At 48.1% G+C, this 15,382-nt stretch overlaps 1 protein-coding gene across 1 annotated transcript in view; it reads left to right on the top strand.

The window, feature by feature from the left end:
• The window catches only part of CDH23 (cadherin related 23), a gene marked incomplete at both ends in the record, with an annotated part of 119,411 nt that overhangs the window by 21,468 nt on the left and 82,561 nt on the right, over positions 1-15,382 (top strand). Inside the window, 4 exon segments of the mRNA XM_010162174.1 lie at positions 2,670-2,782; positions 5,331-5,519; positions 14,073-14,222; positions 15,013-15,171. Of these exon segments, the coding sequence (XP_010160476.1) occupies positions 2,670-2,782; positions 5,331-5,519; positions 14,073-14,222; positions 15,013-15,171 (611 nt within the window).

The raw sequence follows: 15,382 nt of genomic DNA, 5'->3' as shown, positions 1-15,382 counted from the left end.
AATTTGCAAACCCAGCAATTCTCTACTTGCAGAAGGGTGACCCGAGGGACATCAGGTGCCTATTGACCATCTGAGCCATGTTGGGAAGGTTGAGCTAGAGAAAAGCCTCTGATGTGCAGCGTGGAAGGGTATTTGGGTCCTTAATTTATTTGTTCATCCTTCAAAAAATGACTGTGGTCAAATATGAAATGCATAACCATTTTTAGGACACGGGGCTCAGCGCTGGATTTAGTCCTTTGTGTCAAATCCCTGCTCTATTGATCTGTTTCCATTAAAATCCATCAGTCTCCGCATTTACAGGTTCCTGTTAGCAGAACAGTATTTTGTGATTAAAAAGATATTTTATTACACTTTATATTAGGGGGAGTGTTCCAAGATCGTCCTGATGCATAAACTTTACCATAGCAACGTGGCATCCTGGAGCATTTAAATGCCTTGCAGCACAGTTCAATATATCTCGTGGAGTGTCCTTCAAAGCTGGTATGAGAAGAACTCTCCTAAAGAGTCAGCCATAAATTCCAGAGCAAAGGTGGGAAGTCAAGATGAAAAGTGGGGAATGTCCAAGAGAGGAGACTAGAGATCTCCATGCATGGAAGTGAAAGTTAGATTTAAAAAGAGCGAGGCTGCTGTTAATATTTTAAGTAGCCGTGCATCAGGTCATTAAGCTGGCTAGCAGTCAATGGGCCATTTTGGATGGAGAGAAGAGAGGACCAAGGACAGAAATGGGAGGCATTCGGTCTGAGAGAAAGATATAAAGGTTTGGTAATGGGGGACAAAGGTGTTATGGCACTGGCATAGTTTAACCTCAGCCCTTCCAGGGAAATGGCAATGTTGTGTTTTGTTCATGCTGAGATATGTTGAGAAGACAGGGTTGGGGGTTTTTTTTCTTTTTATTTTTGACTGGGATGACAGGTAACCTGCAGGGTTACCTCGCTCCCATCTGGGGCTGGATCAGGGGTTTCTGCATACCATGAGACAATGAGAGGAGTGTTGTGGGTGGCTGTATGCCTATGTATGACCTCCTTGGTCATCACTAATTCAGAAGCCTCCTCTGGTATTGTGGTGGACCAGCATCAGGTATCCCAAGCTCCACATACCAACTGCTTTCTTTTGTTTGGCTGACAGAGAGAGCACCTGGGACTGTCACAAGGGTATTCCCAGTGCAGGACGCTTGTCTTTTTAGCATCTGCTGGCCTTGAAACTCAAGCATTGTCTTCATCTTCTCCGGGTGTCTAATTCCAGAGGAAGAGTCAAGCTAAGGATAGGATGCTCAGTGGAGGTAACACAGCCCTCCATGGCATCCTGTCTGGTTGCTTGCATGGAAGGACCACCACAGAGGCCAAATTTGGCTCCAGTAGAGGAAAACAAAGCAGCTCCATGGTGTCAACGTATTTGGCAAGAGCCTAAAATCAGGGCACGTGCCTATGGTACTTACCCTAATACTCTCCCAGGCACCAAATACATACAGCTAAGAAAATTCCTGACCTGCACGTGGCTTCTCTGTTATTTAATAGACTACTTTTTTCTTTCATTAACCTCCTCGGTCTCTGCTTGAATACACGTGGACTTTTATCCTCAGCATCCACTGGCAAGAGACCTCACAGTTAAACTAGCACTTGTTACATGAAAAATTACTTGTGAGCTTTGTCCGTCTGTACCTTCCTCTGATTAACCTGGACTGATGTCCCTTAATTCTTGTATTTTAAGAGAGAGGTTGTGCCCACCCTAAGGACATGTTTTGTTCAGTTTTGGGCCCATCATTACAAGAAGGACATTGAGCCACTGGAGTGTGTCTAGAGAAGGGCAATGAAGCTGGCGAAGGGACTGGAGAACAAGTCTTATGAGGAGAAGCTGAGGGAAGTGGGGTTGTTTAGTCTGGAAAGAAAGAAGCTGAGGGGACACCTTGTCGCTCTCAACAACTATCTGAAAGGAGGGTGTAGTAAGGTGGGTGTTGGTCTCTTCTCTCAAGTAACTAGTGCTAAGACAAGAGGAAATGACCTCAATTTGCATCAGGGAGGCTTAGATTGGATATTAGGAAAAAATTCTTTACTGGAAGAGTGATCAAGCATTGGAACTGGCTGCCCAGGGAAGTGATGGACTTGCCATCCCTGGAGGTGTTCAAAAAACGTGTAGACATGGTACTTCAGGACATAGTTAGTGGGCATGGTGGTGTTGGGTTGACAGTTGGACTTGATGATCTTAGAGGTCTTTTCCAGCCTGAATAATTCTGTGATTCTATGACACCTGGATTTGGTCCTGATTTCAACTGTGCTGTTGCATATTTTAATAACCAAAACCCTTTGAAATTCTTCAGCTGCCTACAGCGTTAATGTCTTTATTGGCTGTGGAAAGGAGAGCACCATTTTAAGCCCTGAGCTGGGGAAGGTAAGAGGAGGAGAGGACTGTTACAACCACTACATTTTAAAACACATTGAGATAATGTGCAGGGTTTGCAGAGCCCACCTCAGCCTGTGCCCAGCTTGGAGCTCCTAGCCTGGCAATGGATCTGCTCTGTAAAACTTCTTTCAAACACTGGGTCTGGTCACACATGGAGACAGGTGATGGAAGAAGCTTGCGTCATCCCACTTCCCTCTCTGCGTTACACCCAGCACCATTTGGCATCAGCTGTACCAACTACTTGTGCTCACACTGCCTGTTATTTTTCTCAGGTAACACCAACAGCATCTTTGCACTGGACTATATCAGCGGAGCCTTAACCCTGAATGGGCCACTGGACCGAGAAAACCCCTTCTACAGTGCTGGATTCATCCTCACGGTGAAGGTGAGACCTCCTCCACCCAGGAGGCACACTGGCAGAGCAGGCTGGGGAGGGCATCCTGCCTGGCAACAATTCCTTCAAGGTGGAGGTGCAAACCTGGGACATGTTGCTCCTGTGTGCTGTTCCCCAGCCAAGCCAAGCAAGATGTTTAACACAGCCCCTTTGGTGGCCCAAAACATGGTTGTCTCTGTATAGATGTAGAAGGTCATTTTTGGTGCCATACCTGGTCTCCTACTAGATCTGTCTGCAGTTGTGCCTGCTGGTAGTGTGCAGATGCCCTGGGATTGCAAATAGTACAAGACACCTACATTCAGGCACCTGAATTGTGCTCACTTGTCCCTATTTCCCACCTTTCTCCCCCAAAACCCCATCAAACAGGAACATTTTTTCATGTCAGCAGGCAGTGGTGTAACAGGGCATCACAGAATCACAGAATGGTAGGGGTTCGAAAGGACCTCAGGAGATCATCCAGTCCAACCCCCCTGCCAAAGCAGGTTCCCTATACCAGGTTGCACAGGAAGGTGACCAGGTGGGTTTTGAACATCTCCAGAGATGGAGACCCCACAACCTCTCTGGGCAGCCTGTCCCAGGGCTCTGTCACTCTCACAGTAAAGAAGCTTTTCCTTAAGTTTGTCTGGAACTTTTGGTGTTCCAGTTTTTGCCCAATGCCCCTTGTCCTGTCACAGGGTACTACTGAAAAAAGCCCGGCTCATTGTCTGCATCTGCCTAGGCGCAGGTAGGCACAGGGACGGAGTGATGCCAAAAGTTGCATCATCAAGAAAAGGCACTGGAGCATGGTCTTCCAGCCCTACCAGCCCCATCTGAGAGCAACTCCCCGGCGCTGCTCACAGCCCTGTAATTAAAATCAATATCAAGCTGGGCAGCTGGTTGGAAACACATTTAGAAGTATAGATTCTGCTGGGCCAGGGTGGGGAAAAATCAGTAGGAAGGGTCACTGATTGGAAGGGCAGCAGCCAGCACATCATCTTCTAATTTTGGCAAGTGCAATACTTTGTTGGTGGGGGCAAAGGCACAAGAAATTACCCCTTTTGGTCCCAGGCACAGGTCGTACTGTGGGGCTTTATGCATGGGGAAGAGAACTGCATCCATCCCTGGTATCTCTTGGTTTGGGCTTTTATAGTTTAAATTCAGTAGAAATCAAGAGAGGGAGGATTGTCTGGTTTTAATAGGGACAAAAATATCTGTTTAATCTTGGAAAGGTTTGTGAACCTGAAAACTCACCCATTTTCCTGCCTGCATGATAATGGAGTTCCAACCATAATCTGTTGATCTGTTAAATTTTTATTTCCTCTCCTCACAAACTTTGCATTCTCCTGCAAATGCCAACTCTCTGTGTCCCACATCCCCAAGACCCAAAATGTTCTCTGCCGCTCTCGTCCTGGAGCACACAGTGAAAATACAGCTGGATTACTCCTTGTTCAGATCAGCCTGTTCTGCTGTTGTGAGCAGAAGCAGTGAATAGCAATGAGCCATGTGGGTCGTGTTAGCGTTGCTTTTCTGTGCCCACAGCAAAGCAAGATTATCCAAAGGACAAGAGGAGGGACTCTGCTTGAAAAGGCTGTTTCACAAGTCTTGCTTCTCTGGCAATAAAATCTGTACTTTTTCCTTTTGGGAAAGCAAAATTCAAGTCCTTCTTGAGACAGAGGTGTGATATGGAGTCGTGAGTCAGCTCTGTATTTAGACACATGTTGCCAAACCTATTTTAAGATCTAAATCTTGTTTTCCTCTGTTGCCTTAGTTTTTTGTCCCTTTAGTTGTGCTGTAGTGGTTAGCTCCCTACTCCCGGTCCCACCTCAAGAGATGGCAGAGGAGAAAATAGGAGTGTTCTTTGCTTCATTGTGGCTTCCCTTATTTTGAGGACTGTCCCTCACATCTTGCAAGGTAATTTTTTGGTTTAAATGCTCGTGGCAGGGAAATCACCTACTCCTACCCTGTAGGTGTGACTCTGAGTCACAGAATCGTAGAATCAACTGGTTGGAAAAGACCTTTGAGATCACCAAGTCCAACCGTACCTGCCCACTACTAAACCAGATCTCTGAGCACCTCATCTACCTGTCTTTTAAACACCTCCAGGGATGGTGACTCAACCACCTCCCTAGGCAGCCCGTTCCAGTGCCTGAGAACCCTTTCAGTGAAGAAGCATTTCCTGACATCTAATCTGTACCTCCCCTGGTGCAACTTAAGGCTATTGCCTCTGAGTCCTGACAACCTGTTGCATGATAGGGCAAGCAGGAACTTGGTCACAGCCACATCAAGGGAAATGTGAAACCCCTGGGAAGGTTTGCAAGAGTGCTGTGGGTTTGAAGCATGGGGTGATGGAAGAGCTGGGTCATCATCTGTGTGTGTTGATGGGTCAGCGGTGTGGAATGGTGCTCAAGGTTAAGGGACAATGGTAGAACCAACTGAGCATCCTTCCTTGACAAAGTGGTGGAAGCAAAAGCTGCAAGAGTCTCTGATCACAGCATCCCACTTCCTTTTACATTTATTCTTTGAAAAATAAAGTCTGCCCTGTTGTTTGCTCTCCTTGCAGGGGACAGAGCTGAACGATGACCGCACACCCTCCAACGCCACCGTGACCACCACCTTCAACATCCTAGTCATCGACATCAATGACAATGCACCCGAGTTCAACAGCTCGGAGTACAGCGTGGCCATCCCAGAGCTGGCCCAGGTGGGCTTTGCCCTTCCCCTCTTCATCCAGGTGCAGGACAAAGATGAGGTGAGATATCCCCTGCTGTGGGTGCTTCTGTCTGTCCCTTGTAGGGGAGCACTGGTGTGGTTTTGGGGGGTGCAGGAAAGGGTAAGTCAGCAGTTGGCCTGTGGTGATGTGTGTGATTATGTCCTCATAGCCATTTTTTCAGCTCTTACTGCTGCCGTTGCTGCACTTGTTCAGTCCCCTGAGTGCATCCATGGCATGTCCTTTGGTGCAACGAGGATTGCACGGCCACTGCATTACGAGCCAGAAAATAGGATCATGTGGGTTGCTGATTCTTGCTCATTTCTGGGAGCTCCTGTCGGGCAGTCCTTTGGCTGTCTGTTTTGGAAAGGGAGGAGGTTTTGCTGGGCTCCCAGGGGACCTGCTTAGGGAGGGGAAAGGAAGGACCCCTGGGCTCTCTGCCCCAGAGGTGACATGTATGGCTGCTGTCAGGGCAGGAGGTAAGAGCTGCCAGCTGGTGTGGGGCTGGAGGAAGCGTGAAGGGACTGGGCTATCAGCTCATCACTGCCAATGAGCCGGCAGCGTTGGAGGCTGGTTCCTCCCCCGTGTTAATGGAGCTCCTACTTGTTACGTGCCGGTCCATGACACGTAGGGATTGCAGGACATTTTTCAGCCTTTGGCTCACAGCCTTCAATTACTCTAATTATTTGATTTGTGTAGTTCACATCTGGCTGCTTGTGTGTGCCGGTACCCTCCAACCCCACCACGCTGCTTGGTGTCTGCTTCAAACAAGTGCTGACACCTCACGGTGAACTTTCCAAAATCCCTCAGAAAGGCTTCAGCCACGGGCTCCTACCATCCCTGTTCCTCTTCAGGCTGAGCGAGAGGGTTTGTCAGAATAAATGACCCCATCGGGATGTTTTCCTGATGCTTCAGGTAAACAGAGGAATATGAAACGGAACATCTTCCCTTGCCCCCCAAAGTCACAGTGGGTCAATTAAAATGTGCATCTTCTCAGGTGCCTTTGCTGGCTGAAGTGATGGATTTCCTTTTCCCCAGCCCTGGGTGGAGTTCACCGAGTCTTGTAAAGCCACCCAGAAATCCTGTTTTTTTTCATATGAAGTGATTATGACACAGAACTAATAATCTACTTGTGACGTGATGTCACCACCTGAGAGTTATGAGTTCAGCCTGAAGAGGTGCAGATGAGCTATTAAGCAGATAAAGGGACTGTTTTTTCTTGAAAATGTCAATTGCTAATAAAGAAGATATGGATATGACAGATGCTTAGGATAGTTTCTGAATAGAGCCACTGTCGTGCTTTCTGAGAGATGTCAGCAGATCTGTTCTTGAAGGGCATTGTAACACTTCTGTTTGTGCCAGGAGGATGAAGGATCTGTCATTATTTCTGGTTAAAAGCTCATTTTACTGGAGTGACTCCCATTCAAGAATTCACTCTTCAGCCTTGCTAATTTTAAAATGGGAGAATAAAAAATAGCCTTTCCTTCCCAATCGTGCCAGCAAAAAATAGACTCATTATTTTGGTGTATTTCTTTAATTTCCTGAGATTTCCCCAAAAGAATTGGCTGAGATTTTTAAAACTGCTGATAGAGGATCTCTTGTGCTAAGGGAGTCTGAAGGAGTTTTACTGTGTGCATCTTTGGAGACCGTCATATTAGCACAGATTGCTTTGACCATAGCATTATTTTCACTGATAAGAAGCACAAGAGAGCTGATGTCTTGGAATATCTGGAGGGAGGAAAGTTATAAGCAATTGTTTGTTGTCTTTTTTTCTTTCTTCTGCATTATCCTGCAGTGGATCTTTCTTATTTCCCCTCATAGATGCTTGCAACTGGATTAACCATCAAGGTAGCACTTTAGCGGAAAAAAATGGGGAGAAAATACCCAGGTCATGAAAAAGATGTATATGAGGTAAAATTGGGACTGCACCTGCAGCCAGGCTTATTCTAGCACTGCTTCCCAAGCAGTGTATTTTATAGAAGTCCCAAGACCCCCAGACTGTCAATAAAAAACTTACAGAAATGGAAGATAGTTGCCTGACGGTGATATTTTGGATGCTCAAATACCCCAGGAGAGTTGTGAGGCTTTTGCAAATCATCTGGATTTGAGGTAACTGAGATGATGCTGGGCTCTCAGCTCTCTGTGGATGCAGGGATGGAGGGATGGGATGGCAAGGACCAAGGTCTTCGGGCAGGGATGTGACTGAGGATGTGGCTGATAGAAACTGTTTTGCCAACATGGCCTTCATGCTGGAGATGACACAGTGCATTTGTGTAAGGGGCAAAGGAAAACAAGAAAAGAAGTATGCACATCTCCAGGGAGAGCAGCTAAATAAATAAATGAGAGCCTATGGATAGAGACACATTAAATCAAAGCTAGAGTCTTCAGAAAGACCATTTTGCTCAAGTTTTGCCTCCTGCCTCCCAACCTATGTCATTAACTCCTGGGAGAGCCCGTTGGCAGGTTAGTTTCTTTCTTCAGCCAAGCCATTTAGCCTTGTTCTGACCCCTCCAACCAATTCTGACAGTTTTTCTTCAGCCCTCACACTTGTTGAGATCCTACTTGGATGGAGCAGCCCACGCCTGAACCTTTGCCCCACACAGGGGTCCCATGGGGTTGGGTGGCTTTGGGGAACCTGCCTGCCAATACACCCCGGTTGTGCCTTTGTAGAGTTGGGAAAAGGGGTGTCGTGTGGGTCTGGCCCTTAAAACACACTGTGGGCTGCCAAGGCTGTTAAACAAGAAGGTGTTTTGTAACCAGGCCCACGCAGCCTCTTTAAATGGTGGGGTTTTGGTCTGTCTTTCTTCTGCTGTGTTTTACACAAACTTAAACGATTGCTTTTTGAAGGAGTTAGATTAAACTATTCAGCAAAGCACTTAAAAATGTATTTACGTTGCACACAAGACCACGCTTGAAAGCATGTGCTTGAATTTACCTCTGTCTTTAAGTGCCTTTCTGGAGGTAGGCTGGCATTAATGTCTCAGACAAGGTACCTAAGTGGGGTGCCTCCAAGGAGAAACCTTTTCCTCTGAGTCTGTCCCTTGCAAACTGCCAGCTGCCCTCCCTCAAACATGGTCGTACTCTTGCTCCAAGAGGAGCTGGCTGGGGATACGAGGTGGGACAGGGAACATCTCAAGAGGTTGCACCTGGATTGAGCTGAGATGACCCCAGATGTGGATTCAGGGTGCAGATGAGAGGTGTTCAACTGAGTGTGCTGGTTTTTCTTTTCGCATTGTTTCCGGCTTATCGAAAACACTTGAATACATGAAAAATTGGTACAGAGGCTTTGCACAGGGTGTTGGACTTGGCCTTCTATGAACCAAGAAAAAAGCATTAACCTCTGTGCAGCTGAGTTTTTCTCTTTACCACATAGACAGCAAACCACTTGAATACCTTTCAAAAGCCATTTGAGAGCTGTTTATGAAAATCTGTGACACTTTCCCAGTATTTAGACTGAGCCTATACTCAACTGGACACCGCAGAAGACTGGTATGTCTGTACACTCCCAGGCTGGGCTTGGATTGTCCTCTCATTCACGTTGCAATAGGTCAGCAGGGATGAATAAATCCTGTGTATGAGACAGAAGATTAAAACCTTGAATTGTCCACTTTTGCAGCAAGGTTTGTTTCCAGGTTGAGGGCAAAAGCCTCAAGCTGTGGAATAAGTTTGCACTAATTCGGGGGGCTGGTTAGCTCAGGCTTATCTCCTGCAAGGATGGCTGAGGGGGGTGGACATGGATATCCTTTCTGGATATGGTGGTATTTTACAGCCTGGTGGCTTAATGCAATATTTTAGGGAGAAGACAAGGGTTTGGCCATGTAGAAAAAAGAGCAGGGCATTCTTCAGGACATCCCCCATTTGAGCTTTCCATCATTGCAAGATCTGCAGAGGTGTATTAAGAGAAACAGCAGTGTACTTTCCCAGGGCATGCCAGAAAAACCAGTTCTTCTACCATTGATTTCACTTGATTTTTCTTGACATGGTTGACTGAAGAGGAAGAAAAGGGCAGAGGCTGTATAAAGCACAAGTCTAATGGTCTGACATTTTAAAATAATTTTGAAACAATTCTCCAAAATAAGCGTATTGAGGAAGATAAATGAGGAATTTAAAAAAAAGAAAATCCAGGCTGTGGGAATATGCGGTATTTGTTGCATAAAGCTACATCGGAGACTCGCATAGGGATATCGTATGTGCCCATGCATGTGCAGGTGCAATATATGAATCATCCCTAGTATATATATGCATATGACAGACACACACACTATAAATATGATCTACAAAGCAAGAAACTGTAAAGGGGAATTGACGGCGCTCGAGTATTTTCTCCCAAAAGTGCCAGCTGCCAGTCGGGCTGAATTAGATTTCACAGGGGTTTTTGCAATACATGGAATTCACCAGCAAATTACCCTTAAAGAGGGAAAATCAATCATTTGGAGCAGAGATAAGCTGAAGGCGAGGCAGCCTCGGATTGATCCCGTCTGTGCAGGCGTGTATGGAATTTAGCAGATAACCTGGAGAAAGCAGGGAAGGAGAAAACTCCTCCGGGAGTGGGGGAGCGGGCAAGGACTGCCACTTAGGATGGACAGAAAGATGGGAGAAAAGGGCTGCCAGCGTGGGGAGGAGGAAGGGAAAGGCTGGGGAGCATTTTGCTCCAGGCATCCTGCATCACCTATGAGCCCAGTGAGGTCCTTAGGGAATGCAGGGGACAAGCTGCCCATGCCCAGTGAGCCCACGAATGGGGAATTGATGGTGGTGTGCATGGGTGCTGGGTGAGCAATGGGTGCTGAGAGCAAGCAAATGGGTGCTGGGTTCCTGAGTGGGCTGGCTGGGCAGCGGGGAGAGGCAGGCAACTCTGGAAGGGCTGTTCAGAGCACTCGAGTTAAATGCGTTGAAGTGGGTGGAGAGAATAAACCTCTTTATGCCTTGTGTTTTCAAAGGAAGGATTAAGCATTATTTGTCTCTGACTCCTAGAACCAGGCATAAGGTATCTAAGCCCTACAAAGAGGCACTAATTGCTTTTTTTTAAAAAAAAAACCACCTCTTTTTTCCTCTTCCTCCTCCATCACTCCGGAACTCTTAGCACTTTCCTTTCTTTGCAAAGTTGCCAGAATGAGGGATATTAAACACTCCTCAGCTTTTTGTAGGTAATAGCCCATGCTTGGAAAGTGGTTGGGAGGAAAGCTGGAGTTACAGTGGATTTTGTTCTTCAGAAAGGCAAGGCTCTCCATTTTGGAAAAGCAAAACTGCAGTTGAGCTAAGGTAGAGGGAACCAAAGGCAGCCCTGTACCAAGTCAGCGTGAAGAGAAGAAAACTGAGGAGCCCCAGCTGCTTTTCCCAAATCTAGCTCACTTTGTGCTGAAAATAATTGCAGGCCACCAACCTACCTTTGCACCTTGGTGACATTGGGGGTGGCATGGTTGAGGAAGAGTTGTTTGCTTGCTTAGAGTTGTCTGGGGTTATTTTTGAGGTTTTGTGCAGCCATTGGCAAATGATGCTAAATACTCACTTTGATGGGTGGAAGGTTAAATAATTTCTGAAGCATTTCCATGTGCTGGGAGCAGGAGTGATAGATGAAGCCAGTGGGTGATGTTGGATGAAAAAGCAGGGATAAAGCTTGTGATCCATCCTCAGTTGAAGCTGGAACAGCTGATGCAGCTGTTCCTGGCCTCCTGATGTGAGGAGTTCCCAGATTCATGGTGAACCATGCCCTGTGGCTGTGTCTTGCAGGTTGGCAGAGCAGATTTTTGGCCATGATTCATAGCAGGTGCATAAGCAGTTCCCACATGGTGACTGGGACCTCTGGAGGGACACACAGACCCACCTCCTGGCATCTCACAGCCTCACACCTGAGCTTCTGCCCTTGCCTTCTGGCCCATGCTGAGCTAGCTGTGCCCAGGGATGGTCTCCCCTCTACTCCAGCCCCCTTAAATATTAAGATGGGGATTGCGCATGTGGGGTTGGCAAACTGGTCCATCACAAATCTGAAGCATTTGAGGTAGATCAGTCAGCGGCATGAGGTTGTGTCAGCAGGGACACGGTGCAGCTCCTATTACATGCTCCGAGGAATATGCACGCAAAGAACAAAATAATAATTATGCCCAACTGCAGCTACAATTGTCTTTTAGCTGAATTGACATGAAATTTCCATCAGTTGCAACGCCGGCTAAGGCTGGGAGGGCGTTTGATTGCTGGGAAGGAGGCAGCGGTAGTAGCACTGGCCCCGTGTGCTGGCATGGGATGAGACGAGCTGGGAAACATGCGGCTGTGTCTCAGCTCTGTGCAACAATGAACTTCCCTCCAAAGCCCGTTTCTTTATGACTCAGTTTATTTCAGATTCATTTCTGCATGCAGACAGGTTTGTTACTGTAGGGTAGCTAAGCTTTGGCAGGCTGCTGGTTGATTTATGCCTCTAAAGGAATGCAAAGGAGCCAGTTGGTTTTCAGTGGTGGGAAGAACCTTGAGCAGTACTGGAGCTGGTGGGTAAGGGGTTGGCGGGGGGAAACGAGCAGGTTGTGCACCGATAGCACATCTGTGTATCCCGAGCTCATCCTCGGCACCACAAAGAGATGATGCTCGGCCGTGAGCCCACCACTGCACGCCAGGACCTTTGTGAGCTCGGGGAGACAGCGCTTGTTTTTGTTCTTCACCAGCACATTTCTGATCCGTTGTTTGCCCTGGGTGGCAGGAGCAGGTAGGAAGGGGTGAGGAAAATGTAAGTAGCTCCCCGTGGCTTCCTCCAGGGTGGGGGGTACTAGCTGTGAGCCAGGCTGAGCCAGCCCCTTCTGCTGGGCAGCTGATAACAATTTGAATATTCAGATTTGCTTTCAGCCATCCGCAGGGGGCTGGCGGACTCCAGGAACTAGGAGCAAGGGAAGCAGCATGGGGGCAGAAACAAAAAAATAAATAGCGGAATAAATATATAAATGGCAACTCGCAGCAGCCCTCTCGAGAGGGAGATGTATTCCCTTTCTCCAGACCTCACATGGGGAGACTGAGGCACTCAAGGGGCTGCTAATTAGGGATGGTGGCTATCTGGAGGCTGATCTCCTTCCCCAGTTGGAGGGGAATTAATCCACTCAGCTCTCTTCCCGCAAATACTTGGATTTCTTTTGATGTTTCAACTTTTATCTCGTGCCTCCAACAAACTCGCTCCTCTCCAGCTTCCAAGAAATATCCCTCGCATCTCACTGCCAAAAAAGGTGCTTTTGTGTACTGCAAGGAGGGCACCAGGCCATGGGAGAGACACTGTGGGCTCTGCAGCAGAGCTGGGTAGAAATTCCTCAATGAAATGGCTTTTTGTCGCTGGTGGAAAATGGACATTTGCTATAAATTGGCATCTTAAGGATAGGGCGTGAAATAGAAGCTTGGGGAGTGATACTGTTCTCCATATCTTCTGCTCCCTCCCTCCCAGGCTGTGTGCCAGTCTCAGGAAGCATCCCTCACCCATGTCAGGGTTGGCAAATCTCAGTTTGCCAGCAAAACAGTTTTTGAAAGGACCAAAGTCCGCCCTGAGATGGGTCCCTTTTGTTCCCTCCATAGGGATGCTCACTCCCCGTTGTCCACCAGCCGAGCATTGCTGGGTTCCTGAGGTGGTGGGTGCCCTTAGGACTTCCTCATGTGTCTCTGTGGGTATCCTCAGGGCTTGCTCCTGCCATGTGACTCTGCTGAGGGTGTTCATCTTGACTCCACTCCGCTGGCTGCCAGGGGGTGTGAGGAGGAGGGGGGCAAGCAGGAATTCTGCTCGTGTCGCCGGCTCTCGGCAGTCACGCTTAGCCAGCTTTTGCTATTAGTGCCCCTTCGTGCATTTAATTGGTCCCTTTTTCTGATAGGAGGGAGGTCAGTCAGGGAAAATTGGAAATTCAGCTCTGGCAGCTTCTAAACTTGCTTTTCACGTGCTCTGCTGGGCCGTGCTTTGGGAAGGAGTGCCGTGCCCAGAGCAAGGGTCTGAAATGCTGCTGTCGGTGTATCGGTGGTCCTGCTGCTTTGCCAGCCAGGTCTTGGGAGAGGAGAAGTTTTCCAGTTCCCAGTTTGAGCTGTCTTACTGGAAAGAGCCCTCTGTTTAGGAGAGGCACCTGTGCTGTGCCCCCCAGCACGAGGTGGTGAAATTCCAGCCCATGATACTGTGTGCGGTGCTTGGATCTTGAAACAGTAAAAGGGATTTTCCCTGCAGCTGTGTGCTGTGCATCGCAGGGATGCATTCCTTTCAAGTGCACATAGATTTGGTATAAAGTGGGTGCATATGAAAAGAAGATTTATAGAAATCATATGCATTGTACAGCCAGTAAGTGTAATAAAACACAACAAAGAGTGCTTCAGGCTGGTGCTGAACCCTGTGAGTCAGTTAACCAAAACCCAAGCAGAGAAACGCTCCCCTGCGTCTTGGATAATTGCATTTTTACATATCTGAAGGCGAAGAGCTGTGCTCAAGCTGCTGGCGCGGGCAGATTTGCTCCCAAAGTACAGGCTTTGCAGTCAGGTCGGTGTTCTGCCCCACGCTTGGCCCCAGGCTGGCCCCGCATCCCTGCAGCCTTAGCCAGCGCCTTTGCTGGGTCCTTCCTCCTTTGTCATTGTCAACCTCCCTCTCTCCCTTCCCAGGGACCCAACAGTGTTTTCGAGGTTTACCTGGTGGGCAACAACTCCAATCACTTCATCATCTCCCCGACCTCCATCCAGGGGAAGGCGGACATCCGTGTCCGTGTGGCAGTGCCGCTGGACTTTGAGACCATTCCTCGCTACGAATTTTCGGTAAGGCTGCAGCCCTGCGCTCTATGGGACATACATATTTTTAGGGGTGACCTAAGTGTGACCATTAACCAGGCTTCTCTCTTCCTCTCTCTAATCCACACTGTGAAGCACTGGAAGATTCCAAAATTGCCAAAAAAATTGAAATACTACTAAAGGAAAAGGAGGAGGTGGGGAAGAGATTTGCTCTGCACCTTTTCTCTTTCCAACATCCAAAGGCTCATCTGCAAGAGCTTAAGTAGAGCGTGTTCCCCCTTGCTATGTCACAGGGCTGTAAAAGCTTTATAGAGCATAAAACATTGTTTTAAGGGCACCTATCAAGCACCAAAGTTCTCCCCAGCCTCCTGCTCCAGCTTTGTCCTGCTCTCTGCCTGAGCTGTAAATCCTTAAGGAAGGCAAAGCAAGTTCATACCACACCAGCAGTGTTAGTCCTGGCAGAGGGGCTTTCATGCATTGGTGGAGAAAGATGAGCAAAAGCCTTCCTGCCCTTGCTCCAGGCTGCGGTAGGGTGGCAGGCTCTGGTTCTCCAGTTTGCAAGGCAGAGGCTGGGGCAGGTGGTGCAGGGCATTTGGCTCGCCCAAGGGCTGAGGTCAGCTCAAGCTGAGCAGCTTTTGGGGAGGTTGAAGGGGCTCTTTTTTTGAGCATCCATGCTTTGGTGGTTAGCACTGAGCTGGCTTATCTGGTGAGGGAGCTCAGGAGAGCATTGTTTTCTCCATTAAAGAAGAACACAACTCTGTCAAACTTCACAAACAGTGCCTCCAACCCTTCCCTTTCACTTCCTGTCTCTGCCCAGCTCTTTGCAAATGAGAGCATCCCAGACCATGTCGGCTTTGCACGCGTGAAGATAAACCTCATCAACGAGAACGACAACCGGCCCATTTTCAGCAAGGCCCTGTACAACGTCAGCCTCTTTGAGAATGCCACTGTGGGCACCACCATCCTCCAGGTCCATGTGAGTAGGAGCATCCTGGCCCTTTTTGCCATGTCCTTGTCGTGCATGTGTCTCTGCAGTGCCTGTCACCAAGAGATGGGCTGGAGAGCCTGGTAAAGGAGCGGTGGGAGATGCTGGCAGTGGGGTATAGCCCTCCCATGGGTTTTTGGAGTAGATGCCTTCATCTTTCCTCATTTCTGGGAGATGTGTGTGTGGTTCCCACCACAGCAGG

Source organism: Antrostomus carolinensis, unplaced genomic scaffold, assembly GCF_000700745.2.
Source record: "Antrostomus carolinensis isolate BGI_N321 unplaced genomic scaffold, ASM70074v2 scaffold9082, whole genome shotgun sequence".
Lineage (NCBI taxonomy): Eukaryota > Metazoa > Chordata > Aves > Caprimulgiformes > Caprimulgidae > Antrostomus > Antrostomus carolinensis.
This window is presented reverse-complemented; position numbering and strand designations above follow the sequence as displayed.